Here is a 13,068-nt window from a genome sequence, read left to right on the forward strand (position 1 = left end):
TTTGCACTACAAAGAAACTATAAGTAAGGTGAAAAGACAGCCATCAGATTGGGAGAAAAAATAAATAGCAAATGGAAGAAACAGACAAAAGGATTAAGCTCAAAAATATACAAGGCAACCTGCAGCTCAATCCCAGAAAAATAAATGACCCAATCAAAAAATGGGCCAAAGATCTAAACAGACATTTCTCCAAAGAAGACATACAGATGGCTAACAAACACATGAAAAATGCTCAACATCACTCATTATCAGAGAAATGCAAATCAAAACCACAATGAGGTACCATTACATGCCAGTCAGGATGGCTGCTATCCAAAACTACCAGCAATAAATGCTGGAGAGGGTGTGGAGAAAAGGGAACCCTCTTACACTGTTGGTGGGAATGCAAACTAGTACAGCCGCTATGGAAAACAGTGTGGAGATTTCTTAAAAAACTGGAAATAGAACTGCCATATGACCCAGCCATCCCACTTCTGGGCATACACACTGAGGAAACCAGATCTGAAAGAGACACGTGCACCCCAATGTTCATCACAGCACTGTTTATAATAGCCAGACATGGAAGCAACCTAGATGCCCATCAGCAGATGAATGGATAAGGAAGCTGTGGTACATATACACCATGGAATATTACTCAGCCGTCAAAAAGAATTCATTTGAACCAGTCCTAATGAGATGGATCAAACTGGAGCCCCTTATACAGAGTGAAGTAAGCCAGAAAGATAAAGAACATTACAGCATACTAACACATATATATGGAATTTAGAAAGATGGTAATGATAACCCTATATGCAAAACAGGAAAAGAGACACAGATGTACAGAACAGACTTTTGGACTCTGTGGGAGAAGGAGAGGGTGGGATATTTCAAAAGAACATCATGTATATCATCTATGGTGAAACAGATCACCAGCCCAGGTGGGATGCATGAGACAAGTGCTCGGGCCTGGTGCACTGGGAAGACCCAGAGGAATCGGGTGGGGAGGGAGGTGGGAGGGGGGATCGGGATGGGGAATACGTGTAAATCTATGGCTGATTCATATCAATGTATGACAAAACCCACTGAAATGTTGTGAAGTAATTAGCCTCCAACTAATAAAAAAAAAAGAAAAAAAAAAAAAAGATTTCTCCTAACATTTACTATTATAAACAAAGTAAAAATGAATAACTCTGAATAGCTATCATTTCACATGCCTGCAACTGATGAGTTGTTAGGTTAAAAAGTACATGTATTTGTAATTTTGACAGACATCGATGAAAATAAAGTGCACTCCATATGGGGTTATACTAGTTTATGCTCTAGTTAGCAATGTGTAAGATGCTTGCTCTTCCCATGACCTTGCTAACAGAGAAGGATGCTGAATTTTGAGATTTCTATCCAGTTATTACATGAACAATGTGCTTAGTTTTAGATTATATCTCCCTTACTACAGGTAGAATTACATATATATATTCTACTAGAGGTAGAATTCACCTCCTTTCAAATATTGATGTGCCACATGTATTTGCCTCTATAAATTGTTCACTTACATATATCCTTGCCTATTTTTCTACTGTGTTGTCTTATCAATTTCTAGACAAAGCTCATCATGTAAGATTCTTTTAACTTCCTCAGTTTCTATACTATTTAAGAAAATTATCACTGATTTTGTACATTCATTATGTTTGCCCTTTCTTCAGTTGCTTAATGGTTAGCTAGCCATCTTTATTACAATTTTTTAAAATCAGATTTTTAAATGAGTATCTTTTTTTTGATTATGTCTTTTAAATCTTTAATTACTACTTTCTAATTTATTATTTCCCTTTATTGTAATTCCTTATCTAACATTTATACTTTAATTATTTTATTCTGTATTTCTTTTCTGCTGTTCCATAGCTATGATATTCCTCTAAGCACTTCTTTGCTGCTGCTGCTAAGTTGCTTCAGTTGTGTCCGACTCTGTGCGACCCCATAGATGGCAGCCCACCAGGCTCCTCTGACCCTAGGATTCTCCAGGCAAGAATACTGGAGTGGGTTGCCATTTCCTTTTCCAATGCATGCATGCATGCTAAGTTGCTTTAGTCGTGTACAACTCTGGGCGACCCTATGGACAGCAGCCCTCCTGGTTCCTCTGTTCACGGGATTCTCCAGGCAAGAATACTGGAGTGAGTTGCCAGTTCCTTCTCCCAAGCACTTCTTTAGCTGTATTCAATGGGGTTTTGAAGTTGTTTTCTTAAAATTCTGCAATTTTAATGTACCTTCTCTTTGACACAAAAGTTGTTTAATAAATTTTAAATGTCTAAAAAGAAGAAACTTTGTTTTTTTCTATTTTATTCCTATTTTCAATTTTGTTGCATTTTAACAAGAAAATCTTGAATGTTTTGTCTCTCCGTTTTGGATTTTTTTCTGATGCCTACTATACCCTACCATGTCTGGCCTCCCGGGTGGCTCAGATGGCAAAGAATCTGCCTGCAATGAAGGAGACCCGGGTTTGGTTCTTGGCTTGGTAAGACCCCTGGAAAAGGGATGGCAACCCACTCCAGTATTCTTGCCTAGAGAATTGCATGGACAGAGAAGCCTGGCCAACTACAGTGGATGGGGTGGCAAAGAGTCGGACATGACTGAGCGACTAATACTTTCACTTTCACACCATGTCAAATTTTCATTCATGTTCCATGAGCACTTTGAGTTACAGTCTTTATTAATATGGTACAGACTTCAAACTATATTAATTAGATTTATGTTATTATTTACATTACTCTCCCTTTTGCCTTTTTATGGACTGGGGTGAATTAGAGTTTGTTTCAATGTTTTAAATTATCAGTGATTATTTCTTCTGTCGTTTCTGTTTCATGAAAGTTTCAACTTTTAATATTATAAAGTATCTTTATTTATATTGCTTATTGTTTTTTGGCTTGGATTCTAACTTGTCCAATAATAAGATCATGATTCCTTAATTTTTCATTTGTATTTATATATTACAGTTTTGGGTTTCCCAGGTAGCACTAGTGGTAAAGAACATGCTACCAATGCAAGAGACTTTAAGATATGTGGATTCGATTCCTGGATCAGGAAGATCCCCTGGAAGATGGCATGGCAACCCACACCTTAATTCTTGCCTAGAGACTCTCATCGTCAGAGGCGCCTGGTGGGCTGTGGTCCATGGGGTCACAAAGAGTCGGACATGATTGAAAGGACTTAGTATGCATATGCCACATTTTATGCTTCTTGAATTTTAAAAACATCCATTATATGCATTGTTCTCAGTTTTATTTATACAGTATTTTTTAATATATTGACAGCATTACAGTTTTCTTGTTTTCATTTTTTCTTTTCTTTTTCTTGGCTGCATGGCATTTGGGATCTCAGTTTCCCAACTAGGGATCAAACCTGTGCCCCTGCATTGGAAGCACAGGGTCTCAACCACTGGACTACCAGGGAAGTCTTGATGAGCATTACAGTTTTAACTGCTCATCTTTGTTGTTATAAAGGAATAAGAAGTCCTTTATGTGTTTAGGCAGTTCATGTATTTCCCAATGATAGGCAATGATAAAATCAGCATATTTACTCAAATTTTCCTCTCTCCTAAAGCATCAAATTTTATTCAATAGGCCTACATTTCTACTGTCAGCTTACATGGGTATACTTTGACTCTCTGAACTTTGTCTACTTTCTTCCTTTCCCTAGACCTTTCTCAATTCATTATAACAGTACAATTTCTACCTTATTAGGGCATACAAAAAGGAAATTCCCGTCTGTTAACCTCTAATTCAAACATTTGTTTTAGTCTTAGTTTTACTATTAAATTAATTCAGTGTTCATCAATAGTACTTGGCTGCAGTCTGTCCAGTCAGTCCTAATTGGCTGAACTTAACCCCCAGTAATTTTTTCAAGAATTATTCAGAAAAACAGTTCCTTACACGGTTAAAAATTGTTTGGCAGCACACTTTTATGTAAAGGATACTTTGGCTTCCATTTTCTTTACTTGAGTACCTTATGGTTACTGCTTTACATTTTCTACTGATGGTTGTCATAGAGAAGCCTAAGCCCAGAGTAATTTTTTTTTTTTCCTTTAACTTGTGAATGTTGAAAAGAGGACTTAAAAAAAAAACAAACATATTTAAATCTAATAGTATACTTTCCTACAGACCATTTCAAGAGAAATTTTCCTGGTACACAGCATATATCTTTTAATAAGGTGGCAAGATCTATATTAGAAGTTCACTGAATTATAGCTTTAAAAACACTTGTTTAGTTACATTGTTCTGCTTTTCTTATTTGGAAACTCTATTTATGACATTTATGTTTCTGGAATTTCTATGCCTTCTGTATCAATCATTTCCTCTTTAATCCTTCTGAACTCTTTTATATTCATCCATGCACATTATTTGCTTTGTTTTCATTTTTATCTTCTGTATACCTTACTGTGCTATTCACAGAGTTGTCTTCCTTGAGCATCTTCCAATTTCATTTTTGTTTGACAGTTTTTCCTTCCAATTTGTTTCAAAATTTTGTTAGCTCATGATTCAACATTTCAAAGTTATTCCATCATTTCTTTTAACTTCGTGAAATTCTGCTTTGGAGCTTCCCTTTCTCACAAGATATTCTTTCTTACTTTTTAAACTTATGGTAAAATTTTTAACTATATTTATTGTGTACTTCATGGCAATATTTTCCAGTGACTATTCTTCATGTACTGGTTAGTTCTGCTTATCTTTTCTACATTTCTATGTTTTAAAATATGTGTTTCTTGACAATTTTTAAGAGGTTGCATATAGGGAAGAAGCCTTTATTAATTATTCCCAATCAGTTTCCTATACTTAACCAAAGTTAAATGAGTGAGCCATATCTCTTCAAGTTAAAACTGAATATGCTCTCACTCCTGGTATTCTATCACCTAGTCAACTTACAGTTCCTCAAGTACACATTACTCTTTTCTACAATCCTGGCTTTGTTGAACTACCCTCTAGATCTGTAATATCACTATTCTCTCTTAACTACTGATTTGGTACCAAAATGAAAATAATATTTACTTTTCTAGACTATTTAGCATGTTAGACATGGTTTATCTGAATGTTGTGAAATTTTCATTAGTTATTGATCACTCTCCACAATTCAAAATACCAAAAAAAATTAGCAATTCAAAACTTCTGAGAGGAACCCTACCCATCATTACTAAATGGCAGTATTTGGGCTCATTTGTATATAAAATGGATTTATACAAGACTATTCGTGCACAGGACCACATAGTATGAAAAGCATTCATTATGTCAGCAAGTGATTTTTGCTTGTGCTTTTTCTTCTCAGCAAATGATTTTTAAAGGTATCTAAACTCTGGACTTTGGGGAAAAAAGGAATACTGTAGGATCTTCAAATCACAATAAGCCTCAAAATTAGAAAATAATACAAACAGATATTAAATATTGACTTAGCTGTCAGCAAAACCTCAATATACATATTTGCCTGTGTCAAGAAAGCTTTCATTAAAATCATATCCCCATGTCCTTTATTTTATTTGATGAAATATATTACGTTATCCTTAAAAGAATAATATTTTCTTTCCAGCATACAACAGGAATAAAGTAAATTACTTAAGTGTGATAAACTACTGTTAAAAAAACATTCTTTTATAAAATGTTTTTCCTTTTACCACAAGAAGTTATTACTTTTCATTGTAACATCATTCCAATCAAATTTATGTGTTACTAAACCAGTAAAAACACAATTTCAGTAGATATTTCTATAATTCATTATGGAGAACATCAACTTACTTGTGACCTAAATGCTTCAGAAAATATCCCAGAACCTTCAGAGCTTGAACCCAAATACTTTCACTTTTAGAGGCCAATAATTTGTAGATTACCCTAAAATACATAGAAATAAATGATCTTTTGAGCACTTCTGAATATTAAAAATATAAGCACCGTATACTTTACAAGGAAATTATAAATGTATAAAACATAAAATATCTCAGAATTTTAAATTCTTTGAAAAAAGTTGAAAACTAGCATATTAGTTTTCTTTATATTTGAACTTCAAATACATACTCAAAAGGACAAAGCAATTGGTTGTTCGTAAGTAATGCCTCCCAGCACACTAAATATAATTTTCAATTTTAAGATTCATGCTAAGTTAAGCCACATTTCTTCTTCTATTAGAATTTCCCCTGACATTTGTACTTAATGACTTTTTTTTCCTGGTTATGGCTAATTGGACCATGGGAGTACATACCTGCTCAATTATTTTTCTTTTCTGAAAATTTGGAATAAGTTCTGAGAAACAATAGCTAATCTTTGTTGGGCTCTTGAATTAGGAAATGATTTAGAACAGAAACTGTAGGACAGCCTTGCTCTGTTCACAAAGGTGAATCTATATACAGAAGAATAAAGCAGCTACATAGGGAGCAGCACAAAAAGCAAACTTGTTTCTTCAAAGAATTTCAATTCTTGGTTCCTACGCAAATGTGTTCTACAACAAACTAACACATGACCTAACTTACAGTCACTTCAAATAATATTTATATGTACTTCAGAAATTTTATCTCATTTTTTTCCAAAAAATAATTATTTTTTTCTGTAAGGTGTGTGCATACTTAGTTGCTCAGTTCTGTCTGACCTGACTGTTTGCAAAGTAAAATTTTCCTATCATTTCAGGGACAGTAACAGAGAAAAACAAATAACTGAAAGTTAATAACATCTATTTTCTGTTTAACAGTAGCTTATACTATTAAAAAACCAAATAATATATTGTTGCTAATACTGTCTTATTACTCTACTGAAGAACAGATGATGAGAAGACTGATTACTTCCTTCAGAAGATAGTTTTAGAAAAGCCTCAAATCATTAGTGTTAGTCATTCAGTTGTGTCTGACTCTTTGCGACCCCATGGACTGTAGCCTGCCAGGTTCATCTGTCCATAGGATTCTCTAGGCAAAAATACTGGAGTGGGTTGCCACTCCAGTTCTTGCCATTCAAGTTCTTAAATGAATGCAAATTTACACTGCAATATACTTTCAGAATTATTAAGGACCAATATCAGTAAAAAAGACAAGTATGAGAACAGAAACGTTATTATTTTATCATTGTCGTTTTAGTCACTAAGTCATGTCCAACTCTCTTGTGACCCCATGGACTGTATGCAGCCTGCCAGGTTCCTCTGTCCATGAGATTTCCCAGAAAAGAACACTGGAGTGAGTTGCCACTTCCTACTTCAGTGGATCTTTCTGACCCAGGGATCGAACCTGCATCAGATGCACTGGCAGGTGGATTCTTTACCACTGAGTCAACTGGGAAGCCCATAGAAAAGTTATACATGTCAAAAAAAAAAAAAAGAGAAATATTCAGGGAATCATAAAAAGAACACTCAATAGCAAAAATAATCTTGAAATCAAAAGTAAAACCTCACAGCATAAAAATGTGACTCTACTCAAATATGGAATCAGAAACTCCACAGAATTCCTATTCTTTAGGAATAAATTTAAGGGACAAAAAGGTATAAATACACCTGAGATCAACAGAAATTATGATTTAACATTTGAAACATGAAAGATCTAAGGCCATCAGACATCTATGCTACATAGGATTTTTTTTAGAACCAAACTGTTATTTAAAAAATAATACGAAGAATGAATAGGAAATTTACTAATGATTCAGTTAATGACTGTTTACTTACAATATAATAAGATAGTTAGGTGAATTCTAGTTAATTTGCTCTAGCCTATTATATTCAGCCAGAAAATGATGTAAAAAAGAAACTGTCTATTCTTTAAAGATTTTGAGATACAAAAATATTACATTTTTTGATGCTCAGTTCAGAGTTGTATTACCACAAGGTTTTCTTTAAGCCCAGTTTAATATTATCAGTATTAAGTGCAATCTTTGTGTTCACTTCTTAGCATGTATGAATTATAATTAATCAAAAATTTCCCCATACATAACTGTTACCCTTTAGGTCCTATTTTCTAGGGTACAGAAGTTAAAATTTTATATCTGTCTATTTTTTCCGTATTTTAAACCAGAACCTACATTCTCCACATTCTTTTTAAAATGAAAAACGAAAGCAGCAAATTTTTCATCTTTGTGATTATTTTTAACATACTGGTAACAAACAGTGTGACATGTTCAGCTGGTATCAACTATGAGAAACATGATTGTTCCATATGAAATTGCTATTATTTGGTAAAATCACTTAAGTTTCAGCAATTTCATAGAGTTCAACCTCACAGTAAAATATACTTGTAGTTGTTACTAATGAAATGTATAATCCTATTATTCAAATAGATTAGCAACCCCATGGATTGTAAACTCAATGGTAAGAGTGATGTCACAAGCTGGATATTCACATAGAAAAAAAGTGATGGCTTCTTTAACTTGAAAAGGAAATCCTTCAAGATTATAAAGTTGTTATTTGCTGTTATAAATGACCAAGTAAAAGAAGCACTAATAATATAGTCTCTTGACAGTTTATTAATATATTATTTCCATACTCTTTTTATAATCTGTGAAAGCTCACTGAGTTACATGAGGCATAACCTAGATTTCTTATTTATACAAATAACTCAGATTCCAGAAAAATGAGAGAATCCCTAAGAGGCTAGGTTATAGGTTTAAAGTACTTAAGCATACTATCCAAGAAACTGTTTTACTCATATCTACACAATAACTTTACAATCAACATAACTCAAGTTTTCAAATTCTTCAGTTTGAATTCTTATTCAAAAACATTTCATCCCCAGCTTCCCATCACACTGCCGTTGTCCTAGCTCATCATCCCTAGTACTTATGAATAAAATAATCTCTCTACTGGTCTTGCTACATTAGTTTTATCCCTTTCCAACTCATTTTCCACATTGCTCCTTGGAAAAATAGAAATCAGCAAATCATTTCTATATTCAGAATTCTTTAGTTTTCTTCACCAACAGAAAAAATTTAAAGTTCTTACCATTAAATGGATCTCTCAACCTGGCCTCTCTCTACCTCTTGAGTCTAAGCTCACAGAATTTTCTAGAGCTCTCTTTAGCTGAAATATACCATGCCCTCTGGTCTTTTTGTCAAAAAATTTGCTCTTTCAACTACTTGAGATGTCTTTACTACAGCAACAATATAATGACTCTTTTTTGAGACTTGAGACCTATTTTCTATACATTTCATCAGTTTCCTGAGTATTATGAAGATTAATGACAGCTTTCTCGATCTATTCCCTTACGTGTAAGATTTTTCTATATATACTCAAAAGTTAATTGAATAGGATTATTCTGGGAAGCATATCTGTACTCAATTAAACTCTACTAATGATACTTATATTATATTCATACCTTATTCCATTTCTTTGATCAAACGCTGGTATCATTGATGCTGGGTGTTCTGACATTAAAGCCACTAGTAACTGTAACACATCATGAATATTTTCATCCTGCATAATAAGGATCATTGATATTTATTCAATTATAAATGTTTTTTAATGCATTGAATAAAATTGTTAAAATGCAAGACCCAGACCATATCCTACCTCATGCATTGTAAGCAGGTAATTTAATATACTCTGAAGTTCATCTTCCTTGACCCCTCGATCCTAATTTAAAATATATATATATTTAATTTAAATCTAAAATTAAAACTTTAATTAAAGACGTACATCAAATTAATCATTTTAAAATAAAATATAAACTACTTAAAAGTAATGATTCTTTAATTATAATACTCAGATACTTCATAACCCATAGGCTATATCAAATCAAGTTAAATAAGTAAATACTCAGAAAAGTATATTTATTTGTCTAAAATTGCTAGTATTTGATTGAATTCACTATCAAAAATTACTATATTTTCTTCATCTAAGTATATTCAATCACTATTTTCTAATCCCATATTCTTTTCTTAAAACAATACAAATTATAGTAAGACTTTACAATATCAATTACTGTGTATTTTACCTTTATGTTCTATGTATTTTAATCTTTTAAAAATCCTACTGTTATAAAATATATAACATAAGACTTCTCAAACAGAAACACAGATCATTTTCTAGAATAAAATTTTCAAGCTCAATTTTCACACACATGTTCCTCGTCCATTTTTGCTACATCCCTCAGTATGGAGGCTTTCAGAGAATATTTAACACAAAGTTTAATGCAAAGTGAAGTTCAACAAGAGTTAATACTAAGATTTATAGAATACTGAAAGTAATTCATGAATTGAAGGTAGTTATTACTGATTTTACAATATTGGTTTAAACTCTGGGAGAAACTCTTTTCACTTAATATACTGCAATTATGAATTATGTAAAGCTGTTTTACCTTTAGTATAAGCTGTTTCAGGAAAAGTAACATAAATGCCCGCAGTGATATAATTTCTTTTTGTGATGGCCGGGGACCATCTAGAATAAAACAGAAATAAAAAAAAAAACTCCCTAATTATTATTATTTAAGTTAAAATTTAAGTTATATATATTGCAATTATAATACAAATTCATAGTAATTCTGTATAATTTCAACAACAGAGAATATAAAGTTTCAGATTTTGGCAATTTCAAATTGCTTACTAATGTCAGATTTGGGGGAAAATTATTTTTTTTAAATTACAATATATTACTATTCATTGATAAATTATAACATCACATCTTACATGGATACAGTTCCCTACTTCTATTAACTTAATAAATTCCCTTTTCCCCCTCAAATCAAAGTTTTCCCAATGTTTCTTCATCGAATTTCTTTCCCAATTTCATCACCATGCACAATTTACATAGGTAAATATTGTACTCACCTAAACCTTTGGGTGTAATGCCACTACTGTCAGCAGGATTAATGACCCAGTAGTAATATTTTAGTGTATGCATAAGCTGTAATACTGTTCCTACTCTGCGTATGGTAGTGTAAATGGTAGCAGTTCCAATAAATTCAGCAGACAAATAAGTGTATAGGGAAAGCTGAACCTAGTACAGAATATTAACAAAGCATTAAAATAAATTTAAAATGCCTTAAGTGTCTACATTAAAAATATACATTCTATTCTAATTTAAATGTAAATCTATATAAAGGCTGAGAAAGAATCATCTATTATGAGGTTAAAAATAATTATTTATTAAGTGTTATTTATATTATAAAGATAATCTGCAATCAACACATTGTAATAAAATTTATTTTACTAAAAGGTAATCTAATAGCTCTTAAAAATAAAATAATTTTAATTAATTAAATAATTCTACTGAAATTACACCTGATAAGAAAATCAAATTATTTAAAAAGCCAGCTAGACTAAAGCCCTTAATCAAAATACAATGTAGCAATTGAAAGGAACATAGTATCAGTCAGCTACATCATACTTAGAAAAATTATACATTGTTGTCATAGACCCTAAAAGTTCATGTAATTTCAAATTTTCTTAACCTATTGTCACAGTATCAGAATCTAACATGTAAGTATAAAGATGACAAGTTTAATCACCCTGTTTAAAGAATGAACAAACACCAGGTTTGACTTTTACCACAATAATTAAAATGACAAACCATAAAAAAATAGAACTTTGCAGTTATGTGGGAGACTTGAAAATTATAAAAGGCAGCTCAAAAGGTCCCTTGATTTCTACTAGAATAAAAGAGAACTAAATTCAGGTATGCAAAATAATAAAAATGTTATGCTGATATCTAAAAAATTATGAATAAATTTCTTTTAAAACAAATATTTTTACATATCATGATATGATAAAAAAAAATCTATGCTCAAATAGAAGGAATTTTCCAGCCACAATGATGACAATTGTTGTGATATAGTTATCTGGTATTTTTTCTTTTCCTAATCTTAACAATCATTGTACCAGATTTTCTTTCTTCGAAAGGTTATAAGTCATTATCTAATGACTTTTCAGAATGCATTTATTACATCAAGCCTAATTTTTAATCTTTATAGCATTGATTTTTCAAGAGTTCCTTTTACATGCTGAATGTTATTAATCACTATTTTCTCCAACCTATTTTGAAAAATTTCAAACAAAATAGTTATGTAACTATCATAAAGGATTTACCAACTGTTAATATTATTCCACATCTGCTTCCTTTATTCCTATTATATTATATGTATAGATGTATAAATATATTTTGATAAAACTGCTTTTTTTGATGAAATGTTTGAAAGAAGATTGCTGGCATTCAGACACTTCAGCACCAAATATTTCAATGTGAATCGCCTAAGAATAAGGCCATTCTCCTACATAGAACATAATACAATTCCTCCACTCAGTAAATTTAACATTTATGCAATACTAATATCTGAATCAGGGCTCATATTCAATGTTTCCCTCTTATCCCAATAGTTTGACATTGTAAAACACCTCCTAATCTATCATTTGTTTATTAACATCATCTATGGAGATCATTTAACAAATGATAACAAATAATTTTGATACTATCAAATGCATTACTTAACCCCCTAAAAAGAGAGGTTTGGAAAGTCTTAATTAAGAACCTTTTGGCTGTCATTCAACCGTAAAGATACCTTTCAACAATTTCTCCTATAAGCGTTATAGTTTTACCTCTCAAATTTTGGTCTTAAATATAAGTGGGTTTCACCTTTAATAGGGTAAGAAATACACCTTTGATTTTTTTTAGCAACCATCACCACTATCTAGTTCTAGAACTTTCTCATATCCCCATTAAAAAAATACAATTTTTAACTCTAGTTCCACTTATTTTAATATTTGAGTATTTACCTTTTTGATTTTAATACTGCTTAATATGACTGCTTCAGACTGACTATAAATTGAAAAATTTCAACGTTTTCTACTCAATAGTTTAGATCCAATAACTATGTATTTATAATTTACAATATTAAAATAAAATAACTGAAGTTAAACAGTGTACCTTTGCAGGTGTATGTATCCAGATGGCTGGGTTGAATAAAATGTGATCACAAAGCTGCTTCAGCAAAGGTGCTCCATGAGATAAACCATCAAGGTATTTTGCAAACGATAAAAATTGCTCCAGGACAGCTCTAGTTATATGAACTCTTGATGACTAAAGAAAGAAAGTAGAAATTCAAGCTCATGCTTTTCATTTAGTATTCAGGAAATATGCATGTTTGCCAGGTATGCTTCT

At 31.9% G+C, this 13,068-nt stretch overlaps 1 protein-coding gene across 10 annotated transcripts in view; it reads right to left on the reverse strand.

Annotated features, from left to right (window-relative positions):
• The window catches only part of NBEA (neurobeachin), a 644,508-nt gene that overhangs the window by 459,704 nt on the left and 171,736 nt on the right, over positions 1-13,068 (reverse strand). For 9 of the 10 annotated variants that reach the window (XM_043477415.1, XM_043477416.1, XM_043477408.1 and 6 more), the window contains 6 exons: positions 12,835-12,987; positions 10,743-10,911; positions 10,274-10,353; positions 9,487-9,549; positions 9,293-9,390; positions 5,751-5,843 (listed from right to left, as the gene is read on the reverse strand). In XM_043477415.1, the coding sequence (XP_043333350.1) occupies positions 5,751-5,843; positions 9,293-9,390; positions 9,487-9,549; positions 10,274-10,353; positions 10,743-10,911; positions 12,835-12,987 (656 nt within the window). The remainder of the gene's footprint in view (positions 1-5,750; positions 5,844-9,292; positions 9,391-9,486; positions 9,550-10,273; positions 10,354-10,742; positions 10,912-12,834; positions 12,988-13,068) is intronic. The other variant, XM_043477413.1, reaches the window with a different exon arrangement.

This window comes from Cervus canadensis, chromosome 9 (assembly GCF_019320065.1).
Source record: "Cervus canadensis isolate Bull #8, Minnesota chromosome 9, ASM1932006v1, whole genome shotgun sequence".
NCBI lineage: Eukaryota > Metazoa > Chordata > Mammalia > Artiodactyla > Cervidae > Cervus > Cervus canadensis.